The 11,348-nt window shown below is 50.3% G+C and overlaps 1 protein-coding gene across 3 annotated transcripts in view; it reads left to right on the top strand.

The window, feature by feature from the left end:
• Positions 1-11,348, top strand: part of TFAP4 (transcription factor AP-4) — a 36,725-nt gene that overhangs the window by 18,766 nt on the left and 6,611 nt on the right. The window contains exons 3-6 of one of the 3 annotated variants that reach the window (XM_019507559.1): positions 1,626-1,724; positions 2,657-2,827; positions 6,370-6,507; positions 7,303-9,656. In XM_019507559.1, the coding sequence (XP_019363104.1) occupies positions 1,626-1,724; positions 2,657-2,827; positions 6,370-6,507; positions 7,303-7,317 (423 nt within the window). In that variant the 3' untranslated portion in view covers positions 7,318-9,656. Of the gene's footprint in view, positions 1-1,625; positions 1,725-2,656; positions 2,828-6,369; positions 6,508-7,302; positions 9,657-11,348 lie in introns of those variants that run through there. The other 2 variants (XM_019507558.1, XM_019507557.1) reach the window with 2 other exon arrangements.

Here is an 11,348-nt window from a genome sequence, read left to right as displayed (position 1 = left end):
ATGCACCAGTAGAGGCTGGGGCGTGACTGGCTGGGCAGTGGCTCTGCAGAAAAGGACCTGGGGGTTACAGTGGACAATAAGCTGCATATGTCCCAACAGTGTACTGTTGTTGCCAAGAAGGCTAATGGTATACTGGGCTGCATTGGTAGGTATGTTGCCAGTAGGTCAAGGGAAGTGATTATTCCCCTTTATTCAGTGCTGGCAAAGCTTCATCTGGAGTACTGTGTTCAGTTCTGGGCCCCCACTACAGAAAGGATGTGGACAAATTGGAGACAGTCCAGTGGAGGTCAACAAAAATGGTTCAGGGGCTGGGGCACATGACTTCTGAGGAGAGGCTGAGGGAACTGGGCTTATTTAGTCTAGAGAAGAGAAGACAGGGGGTTTAATAGCAACCTTCAACGACCTGAAGTGGGGTTCGAAAGAGGATGGAGCTAGACTGTTCTCAGTGGTGGCAGATGGTATAACAAGGAGCAATGATCTCAAGTTGCAGCAAGGGAAGTTTAAGTTAGATATAGGGAAGAATTTTCTCACTAGGAGGGTAGTAAAACACTGGGACAGGTTACCCAGAGAGGTGGTGGAATCTTCATCCTTGGAGGTTTTCAAGATCCAGCTAGATGAAGCTGTGGCTGGGATGATCTAGTTGGTGATGGTCCTGCTTTGAGTAGGGGGTTGGATTCAATGGCCTTCCGAGGTGTCTTCCAACTCTAATTTTCTATGATTCTGTGTTTGAGTGGCACTAGGAGAAGATTCAGACTGAAGCTCCTAGGCAGAATGGCATGCTGGGGAGGAGGTGCATGTGGGACACTTGCCTTTCCTTTGGCTACAGTTCTCTCTCCACCCACAAAACAGAGAACCATGTGAAGGGTCTCCTGCATTGCCTTGCCCCTTGTGCCTCAACTTGAATGGCAGAGCCTCCTGCCCATGGATGAGGGGGTAGGGACTTTAGCTCATTCTGTTCTGTGGAGGGGGCTGGCTGGTGCCAAATGCAATAGGAGATGGTACTTGGAAATTTGTCTACTTGCACCTGGCAGAGGTCAGGCATCTCCTGCGACTGCAGGTAGCCCACCAGGTAACCCTCTGCCATAAATGGTTGCCTTCCTGGGCAGAGACTGGCCTGCCTGCAGCAAGTTGAGTGTATTGAGCATGCTGGGGGTGTTACCAGTGGCTGCTGTGAGTGGGCTGCGTGGAGTGTGTCCACGTTATCTAGCCCAATTCACAGAGAGGGAGAAGCAGACCTGAGGCACATCTGGAACGAGCTGAGGCTCCCACTGGGAAGGACACTTGCTCTTCACCAGTATGCCAAGCTAAGCCAAGGGTGCATTTCCTCGTGTTGGGCAATCTCCTTCTGAGTCTCTGGCTGGAGCCTGGAGGGGGAGCACTTTTGGCTGTAGGGTCTGAGTTTCTGGTGCTGTTGTCTCAACTCTGCCATTGGTGTGGTTTGGCCTTGGGCAGGGTGGCTGCTGCCTTCCTTGGTGCCAGCTGCCCTTTGGTGCAAGGAGGCAGGCATCTAACAGGCTCTGTCCAGAGAGGCACAGGAAAAATCTGCCAGTTCTGTCCAGATTGTGGAGCTCAACAAACTGCCCTTTCCTGTTGACTTATCCTCTCTTTTTTGGGATTCTCCCCAGGCGGCGATTCTCCAGCAAACAGCTGAATACATTTTCTCACTGGAGCAGGAGAAGACTCGATTACTGCAGCAGAACACACAGCTCAAGAGGTTCATCCAGGTAATGCAGCTGCTCTTCCTTTGTCATTCCATTCCCAGTCCTGCTTCCACCCCCAACTCCCTGTCATCATGTGAAGTATTTGTTTCTGCCCTGGCTGCTTTTTGTTGCCTGCCCTTCCCTACCCCCACAGCATTGTTGGCCCAGTGGAACGGTGTTAGTTCTCCGGTTCACCTAGTGGTGCTGTACTCAGGCCTAGGCCAGGCAGGCCTCTTGCTTCTTCTGGGTCTCTTCTAGATCAGGGAAGGAAATGCTGACCTGGGGCTTCATCCCATCACAAGGATCTGAAGCAGGGAGCTGGGCAAAAGCCTCTTCCCTCCTTGGCTTCTCAGTCCCTATCTTCTTTTTTACAAGTCTGGCTGTCACCAGGCCTTGGTAGAACACTCCATGGCACCTCTAGGAGCATGGTGCCCCCTCGTGTCCGGCTGGGTGATATTGACGGATGCAACCCAGATGTCTGAGCTCTGCTGCTTCTGTCCTGCAGCAAAATTACTGTGGACTGTGAAATTCACAATGACCCGGCCCCCTCAAAGGCTGAGTTCCTTTTGGGGAGAGTGCTTGCTTGTGAATTTTCTTGGACTTATTGATTGGCACCTTTCTTCTGGAAAAAGAGACTGGGCCTTATCAAAACCTGCTCAGATGGGAAGTGAGGGTTCAAGCCAATCAGCTGGGTCTTTCTGGGTCTCCTCTCCCAGTACTGCTGCAGCGGCACCAACTTCCCTTGGACCTTCCTGCAGTTCCATACCCTTTGTGTTATGTGGCTGTGCACCATTTGGCTTCACTCCAGAGGTGGTTGCTTTTTTAGTGGGGCTACTCATAGCATGTGCTGGAGTCTCTGGAGTGGAGAGCTCTAGAGCACCGCAGGGTTTGATTGCTAACACATATTGCTATCACTGCGCTGTCTGGAGTTTGATGCCTCCAACTCTGATTGGCAGGAGTTCAGCGGCTCCTCCCCTAAGCGGCGGCGGGCAGAGGACAAGGATGAGGGCATCGGCTCGCCAGACATCTGGGAGGATGAGAAGGCAGAGGATCTGCGCCGAGAAATGATTGAGCTCCGGCAGCAGCTAGACAAGGAGCGCTCAGTCCGCATGATGTTGGAAGAGCAGGTGAGGCTAGGTTGGGGGATGCACTGAGGGAGTCATAGGGCTTCCATTTGGGCCCACTGTGTCCCTAGCCTTGATACGAGCAGGTGGACAAAGGAGAACTGTGCTGTCCTCTTGATGCAGCACGTTTCCAGTGTGGGATGGGGTGGCGCCTCTGTCAACCTCTGGTGTCTGGGCATCTGCAGCCTGAGCCTGGGAGACTGCAGGTACAGTGCAGGGGAAGGTGAGGGTTCCAGCATGCTCCCCGTCCTCACTAGCAGAGCCAACATTCAGGGGAGGTGGCTCTAAATGCTGAACACCCATTGGCTTTGGAGTAGGGTGTGGGGAATCTTCAGTCCTATGGCACCCCCTAGTGGATGATGGCAGATGGGCACAGGCCCAGGGTTAATTGCTGAGAGGTGCCTGGCATTTGCTAGGATTCCTCTGTCTTGGTCTCCATGAAAGCCCTGCAGCTCTGAAGCTGTTTGGGTGTCTGAGGACAGTGGTGCCAGGGCAGCATGCAGACCACACCCCCAGCTGGACACTATACTCTGTTTGGCGTGGTGTAAATGTTGCCCTGCTGATGGTGCCTCCCTGAAGCAGCTCCAGACTTGGTGTTTCTTTACAGCCCCCTTCACGGTCTCTAGTTTTCCCCTGCCCATTGTCTAGGCTGTGAAGTCTCTGCCTCAGTGCTGTGGCCTCGGTCTTGCCAGAGGCTCTTGTTCCTTGACGCACTCTTTCTTTGTATGTGTTGGAAGGCAAAAAAAGGCAGGTTCTTCAGGTCAGCTGTCTGTGGCAGGGTTGTGTTGTATTGGATGTCCATGTTGTTTGAGCTGTAGCTGTAGGCTGTAATGGATAGGCAGGGGATCAGCTGACAGTTCCTCCAGAAACTGAAACCTAGGGCACCTCACAGGCTTCTCAGGGGTACTCAGGGAGGTTTAGCATGGGCCAGCCCAGAGCCATTTAGAGGTAAAACCCTGAAATGCAAGCTTGAGTTAGCTAAGCACAGAACTCCTAGCAGGTCCTCCTGTGCTAGCCCTGAGCTGCTAGGTCCAGGGGTCTAGTAAAGCTCCCAGATCCAGTCCTGTTATTGCCAAACACTAGCTCCTTGATGCACTTAAGTCTGTAGGACCTGAAGCCTGGGTGCTGAGCTGTAGCTTACCTGATTAAGGTAGAACCTCTCTACAGTGAAGATGGAGACACTGGGACTCTCACTCTGAGGTCCCTGACTCCAGGCAGCTCATCGTCAAGGCCATGAGGTTTCTTCCCTTCTAGAATTCATGCACTCAAGGCCAAGGGGACACCTTTTCTGAGTGCCAGCATGTGCTTTACAATGGCACTCAAATGATCCTAGCTCTTCCAAGGTTTCCTTTCTTGTCTGCTTCCAGGCATTTTTCACGTATGTTATTGCAACTGCTTGGCTGAGAGCCGGTGGAGCCCTGGTTTACTCAGTGTTGCTCTCTGGACTGAGGCAAGCCTGAGGAATCCTATAACACTGGAAGCTTTTCCACTGTGAGGAGCAGCAAGTCTCTGACACTTCAGGCAAGGATTTCCTTCTTCCCTATTTCCTATGGAAGGTGTTCAAGATGGCTGACTTGGCTCAAAGCCAATCTGGCACTCTAAAAGGAGGATCACATTTAAGAGAAGAGGCAGTTACCTGGCTACAAGTCCTGTCTAATAGAGCCGTTGTGTCTACGTATGTAGTTTTAGATGAGCTGATAGTGGGTTAATGTGAAAATATGTACACAGACCCCACCCCTCCAAGTGGTAAATGAAAAATGTCATTTCCCTTCAAGATGTTCCTAGGTCTGTGTTTCTTCCACCTCTCCATGCAGTCATGGTGGTGAAGGTTGCTATTGAAAGCAAACCATGATCAAGCCGCTGTCCCCTTGCACAGTCTTTGATTTCTGCTTTGAGCAGACGAAAGTCCTCAGAGTTCACCCAACTTTTTGCTGTTGTTGCAACCAATTTACTGAGCAGTGCTGTTGCCATGAGCAGTATGTCTGAATAGTGTCCATTTGCATTTCCCAGTGCCATGAGCTGGCTGGCTTGCAACTGGAAGGCTGGCCAGGTTCAAATGATTTTATCACTGGTGTTCTGTAAAGTGTTGTCTTGGCCTCTTCTTCCTGTGTGCTGCCTGCTGCTTTGACTTGCTCTAAGGACAGGTAACATTTCAGCCTCTAGAGCTCTAGAACTTCTGTTCAAGGCTTCATGACCCCAAGAAAGAATCCCTGTTTCATTTCAAGACGTCCCTTACTTTAATTTTTTTTTATTAGTAGTATATTATTACTGATGATGATATTTATGTCTGAAATTGTCTTTCTAACTTACCTGTTCCCTTGGATGCAAAGGCTTTAAGGATACAATATGCTGAAGAGTCATAGAAGTTTGGGTTGGAAGAGACCTCAGTAGGTTATTGAGTCTGGCCCCCTGCCTTGGGCAGGAAAGAGTGCTGGGGTCAGACGACCCCAGCTAGGTGCTTGTCCAGTCTTTGCTTGAAGCCCCCCAAGGAAGGGGAGAGCACCACCTCCCTTGGAAGCCCATTCCAGATTCTGGCAACCCTTACTGTGACAAAGTTCTTTCTAATGTCCAACTTAAATCTGCTGTCTGTCAAGTGTTCATTTTCCTTTTCCCCCAAAGAGAGGGCAAGTGCCTTGCCTGTAGTCTGTTCTGCTACCTCTGTTCTTAGAGTATATTAACCCACTCAGGCACCTTGTATTCTGCTCATTTTGTAAGTATATTAGAGAGCACAAATCTCATGGAAGTGGCATTGCAGGAAAATAACTTCCCTCTCCCACCACTGGAGGAAAGCAGAAAGAGTTGTCTTCCTGAGTTGCTTTGTAGTAGTGGCATGCTACATATAGGATGGAGCTTCAGTCAGATTGGTACAGACATGTGAAGCAAGCAGCTTAGCACTTGTTGCTTCAGTGGAGGACATTTGATGGGAATCCAACTTGCTTAATTTAGTGCATGTGGGAAATGTAATAGTCTCTTCCTTCCAACAGAACCCGTCTGTGACCAAGGAAGGAGCAGAGCACAGACGGCAATGTAATCTAATTGATCCTCTTACAGATCCACCCTCAACTACATATTCCCTTATTGGGCCCCTGGAAGTCTATCACAAGCACGTGTTCCCCGTTCAACCTCACTGCCTTTCCTGTCTACCACCTGGGATCTGGTGCTGGGGAAAAGTATTCTTTGGTGTCTGTTTTTTGGATGTCTCCTCATCACTGGAGCGTGTGTTAGGCAGGGTGTAGACCACCTGTGCCCCCCTTGTTGTGTATCTAAACCACTTCACCACAGGAAAGTACCCTTTTAAATTTGGCAGAGGTAACTGCTAGCTCCCACAGTGGCTGAGTTCTTTTGCCACTGCTAAAGCTGAGCTCCAGCTCTTCAGAGTGTTTGGGGTTGGGAGCTGGGAGGACCCAGGTGTGCCCATGCAAGATCTTTCAAGCTTCTACTTATCCCATTGGAATGCTTCTTTGACACATGGCTTTGGGGTGTGCTGGTAAGCAGGGACAATGCTCCATTTCTACAACCAATATGTTGGCTTCTCTGGCTGGCAGGTGCGGACCCTGGAGGCCCACATGTACCCTGAGAAGTTGAAGGTGATTGCCCAGCAAGTGCAGCTCCAGCAGCAGCAGGAACAGGTGAGGTTGCTGCACCAGGAGAAGCTGGAACGGGAGCAGCAGATCCGAACTCAAGTGAGTGTGCTGAGCCCTGCTCCCTGACTCCATCATGCCACCCACTAGGGGATGGCATTTAGCTTAGCTCATCTGCAGTGAGGTTCCATGTCTTGTCAGGCTCTCAGCCTTATGTGCTGTAAGGGTCCTGTGGGAGCAGCCTGAGGGCACTGTCGAAGAATACCTCAGAGTCTCTGTGTTCCTCAGGCTGGCTGGGGCTGAGGGCGTGGTACTGACAGTGCTCTATGCTCAAGGAGAGGGCTGAGTGCCTAGGCATATAGACTTCTTACATCCCCAGTTGGGTTTTAAGACACTATGGCAGTCTTGGGGGGACCTTGACCCTGTCAGACTGATGTCTACTGCCACTAAGAGGCAGTGGTTTTCTGAGCAATGACAAGTGAGGAAGGAGACCACAGTTTGCAGTTTTGTCTAATCCTCCGTCCATCAGCTGGGGCTACTCTGTGCTGCTCTCTTAAGTAGCGTTCAGGTCACACTGGAACTCTTGTGGGCATGTAGCCCTTCAGGGTGGCATAGGTTATTATGCTGTCAACCTGGATAAGGACTTGGATCTTAACACAAATCTGGGGGTGAGCTGGACCATGGAGCATGATGCCCATCTCTGCTTGGCCTCAAAGGTGTGTTCTTAGTGCATGGCTGGCTGAAACCTTGTTGCCACACCCCATGATCAGTCTGCCTCAGTGCTGCCCTAGAGAGAAGCTCTCTAGCAGAATGAGGGGAGTTCGCTCTCAGCTTTTCTGCTAAGGATGTGATTGGTGGAAGGAGCAATGACTACTCCTTTTGGTTTCTCTAATGCAGAAATCTGTCCACTAGGAACTAGACTGTGGCCCAGCACATCATCCACCCAGGACATCTGCAGGGTGGCTTACAACATGGCTGACCTGGGTTGTGGTTGCACTAGCAACCTAAAGGCTGCCCCACTCATGCCTTCAATTGTTTGGCTCCCTCAGGAATTTCTTTGCCTCATGCTAGTGTGAACTGGCATTCAGCCATGCACAGATACAGCCCCCCTCCCCAATTAGCAGTACACTTTGTACATTATCCATGGCCGTAACCACCCAGTCAAATATCTTGTCCAAAGAAAAATGAAGTATCAGCTCTCCTGGTGAAAGGCAAATTCACTGTTGGCCAAACTCTGTCCATTAACATGCTTTGGCATTCAGAAGTTGAGGAAGTGCCAGAATTAAGGTTGCTGCTGAACTGCAACTTCCTCCGGCCTTGGGTGTTACTGTCCTGTTGAACTGCACAATTGTATGCAGTACGGTCTCTGCTGAGACCCTGCCTCATTGACCTTTGGCTGGGCAGGATGTAGAGAATGGGGCACTGGTTGTTGAAATCCCCTAGCAATGGAGGAGCTGGATGCAGGGCAGGGGTCAAAAATAAAACTTCCCCTAAAGACTCTAAAGATCATCCTCATTGGGTTTTGGTTCCTGCTTGCTGGGCGGTGACACTCCCAGATCCTTGAAGACTTAGTACTGTAAAGGCAGTGGAAATGGAGTAGGGCATGGACAGAGCCTCCTTGGCTGTTTCCTGCCACCCTGTGCCAAGCATCTGTCCTGCTTTCCATCCATTGCCACTGGCTCCTCACCAGCCACAAAGGAGCTCACAACAGCAGGCCACTTTTGTGGGTCTTCACTCTTGTAGTCCCAAGGATGCTTGTTGGACGTTTCTGTTCCTTGGTGCCTGTCCTTCGTAGCATGTGATGCTGGGGTCCTTTGCATTGTTGGAGTGCTGGTCTTGGCACAGAAGCACAGGTGCTCTGGCTAAAAACCTGGATCATCAGCCATACGGCGCTGCTTTGCTGCCTTGGCATGCAGACATCTTTGTTCTAAGGTGCTTGCATTCACCCCTGCTGTTCCTTCACTGGCTGTAGCTTCTCACCTTACTCCCAGGTAAGGGGGTACTGGTGTACTTTGGACTTACCCATTGGATCAGTTTCTCTAGATATGCATTGTTGTGGCTGTGAGCTGAATGAGGCAGGGATGCATATAGACCCCACCACCACTTCTATTGAACTCCATTCAGGTGCAGTACACTGAGTGCACTGGGGGTCTTGTTGCCATGATCATGCATGTCTCTCTCTTTCTTTAATGCTACATGTTCAGCCTTCACAGCCACACTGGAAGTCTTGCTCACTGCTAATGGGCTGTTAAGAAGCATGTGAGTTTCCCTTGAACCTAGCTTTCTCTTAGTCTTCCCTTTTACTGCTGCCTGACAGCAGGCACAGCAAACTTTTATTTCTGTTGCTTCCCTTTTTTCCTCCATGTAATGCTTAAACCTAGGTGTATAAAATTGGTAACATTTATGTATTAATAACTTGGATTCTGGAGTCAGGAGCTTCCTAAGTAAATTTTGCAGCTGGCATGTGACTGGGAAAGATTGCAAACAAACTAGAGGGTTGGAGTAGAATTCAGAAGGATCTTGATAGATTGGAAACCTGGCTTAGAAACAACAAGATGAAGTCCCATGCTAACAAATGCAAGGGGCTAGACCTGAGGAAGAATAATCAAAACACAAATACAGTACAGGAGACAACTGGGGTCTTGGTGGCTCTCAGACGCAATAGAATTCTGGAGTGTGATGCAGGTGCACAAAAAGTGAATGCAGTTTTGGGCTGTATCAACTGGAACATTAGCTATAAGATGGGAGGTAATAATGCCGCTCTGCTTAGCACTGGGTAGGCTTCACTTAGAATATCGTGTGCATTCTGGACTCCATGCTTTTAAAAAAGATATGGAGCTGTTAGAGAAAGTCCAAAGGCAGGCAACTAAAATGATAAGGGGCTTGCAAGGAAGCCATATGAGGAGAGACTGAGGAAAAATAAGCATGTACAGCTTGCAAAAGAGAGGACATAGCAGTCTTCGACTATATGAAGGGCTTCCATAGAGGAGGTGAACAACTTTTCTTCTTCACTGCAGAGAGCAGGACACTAGCAATGGCTAGAAATTGCAGCAAATTAAGTTTAGACTGTATATTTGGAAAGAGAGAAGGGTGTTCTGGTTCTCCCATACCTCTGGGCTCCTGCTGTGGCTGATGTGTGGAAGACATTTTCCTTGATACTGGATTCGCAAGGGGGATTTGGTTTAACTTCTCCAGCATTCCTGTTTGGGGCTTGCTTGAGGTTTCTGCTACAAATATAAGCCTAGAGCAGAGAAAATGCCCTGGACTGCTGGAGACAACATCCAAATAACTGGATGCATTTGGAACCTGACTTGTTCCTCACATGCCAATTATTAGGCATTTCTAGGTCTAATGGGTAGTTCAGAGGTGGGGGGAAAAAACCCACCACAGTCCTTGATGAGACTCTCAAGATGTAAATTGGAGCCATCAGCTGCTCAAGGTCTGTGGCTTGTCCTGGCAGGTGTGATCAACAGGATGTCAACTTGCTTGCCACAAGTTTGAACAGGCACTGTTTTGCCCCATGTCCCCACCCCCCAACAAACACACAAGGGATCCCAAGCGCTAGTTATGCTAGTCCATACCTTTCTTTGCTTCCTTTCATTTCCAAAGTCTAAGGATAGCTGTTCCTGGCAGGTGTAAAGAAGTTTTGCAACTGCTGTACCTACCTCCTATCCCTACATGCGAGTGGAATCTTTAATTCCTTAGGAACTTGAATGCTTCCACCCAGGAAAAGGCCTGCTGTGCCTTCTGTTCCTTGGAGCTGGAGCTCCAGGTTCTCCAGGTTGCCTTGGGTATCTCCCTCTCTGCATCACCTCACTGAAGGTATACTTGGTGATATCAGTTATCTTGGTCAGGCAAGTCTTGGAGCTGAGGTCCCCAATAACTAGCTATTTCCTGGAACGTTCCATAAAGGTGAGGAAGTAGCTGGGTCTTGCCCCAAACCTCTGATGCCGTTGGATTGCATCGTGGTTTCAGATTTCTGTCGGTTGTTATCATTTCCTTGTGTCTTCTCCAATGCCCCATTGCTGTCCTTGGAGCTGGGGGTGATGTTAGTACTGGGGGAGTGTATCATCTGGTAGCTACTACTCAGAACAAAGCTGCCTGGAAATTCAAGTGGATGACTTGCAGCCTCAAAGAAGAATCTGAGCTGTGTTGCTCTGTAGGCTGCATGAGTAGTCCTGCATGTTCCTTCCTATGACCAAACATGTCAGCGGGTGCGTCCAGATGAGCACGCACATGCCTCTTGCCCTGTCTCAAACCCCTTTGAGGCAGGTAAGAGGCACTGCAGAAATGAACAAATGTTCCCTGTGCTACACGTTTGCAGTGCGGGGAGAGAATTAGACCCCTGGACATCCAGGGGTCAAACAAAAAACCCAGGGGGAAAAAAATGGGTCCTGAGGCAACCAGAGGCTCAGTCCTCCAGAGACGCTCTGGCGGAGTACCAGAGCATCTCTGATGGGCCCTGTCCCCGCTCCTGAAGCTTGCTGCCTGCCTGTGCTGGGCAGGCAGCGGTTTAAGCTGCAGGGGCCCAGACCCAGCTTTTGCCAGGTAAGCAGGGGGTTGGGGGGCTGGAGGAGGGGCCTCAGGAGGCTGGAGACAGCAGGGGAATGAGCAGGGGGCTGGAGACAGCCCCAGAGGAATTCCCCTGCTGTCCCCTGCTCTCCCAAGGCTGGAGACAGCAGGGGAAGAAGCAGGGGGCTGGAGACAACCTCAGAAACGTTCCCCTGGTGTCTACGGCCCCCTGCTCCCCCGAGGCTGGAGACAAGCCCCTGGAGATAAGCTGGAGACTTCCCCTGCTCTCTCCAGCCTCCTTCTTGTTTTCTGCTACTGCCGGTGAGTGTGGGGGGAGCTGGGGGAATGAACAGGGGTCAGGTGGAATGAATGGTGGATGGGGGGAACAAATGGGGAGCAGGGGAACTAATGGGGAGCTGGGGGAACCAACG

The sequence above is a fragment of the Gavialis gangeticus genome, unplaced genomic scaffold, assembly GCF_001723915.1.
Source record: "Gavialis gangeticus isolate Ggan-Ray unplaced genomic scaffold, GavGan_comp1, whole genome shotgun sequence".
Taxonomy (NCBI): domain Eukaryota; kingdom Metazoa; phylum Chordata; order Crocodylia; family Gavialidae; genus Gavialis; species Gavialis gangeticus.
The sequence above is the reverse complement of the archived record's forward strand: the minus strand, read 5'-3'. Positions and strand labels throughout refer to the sequence as shown.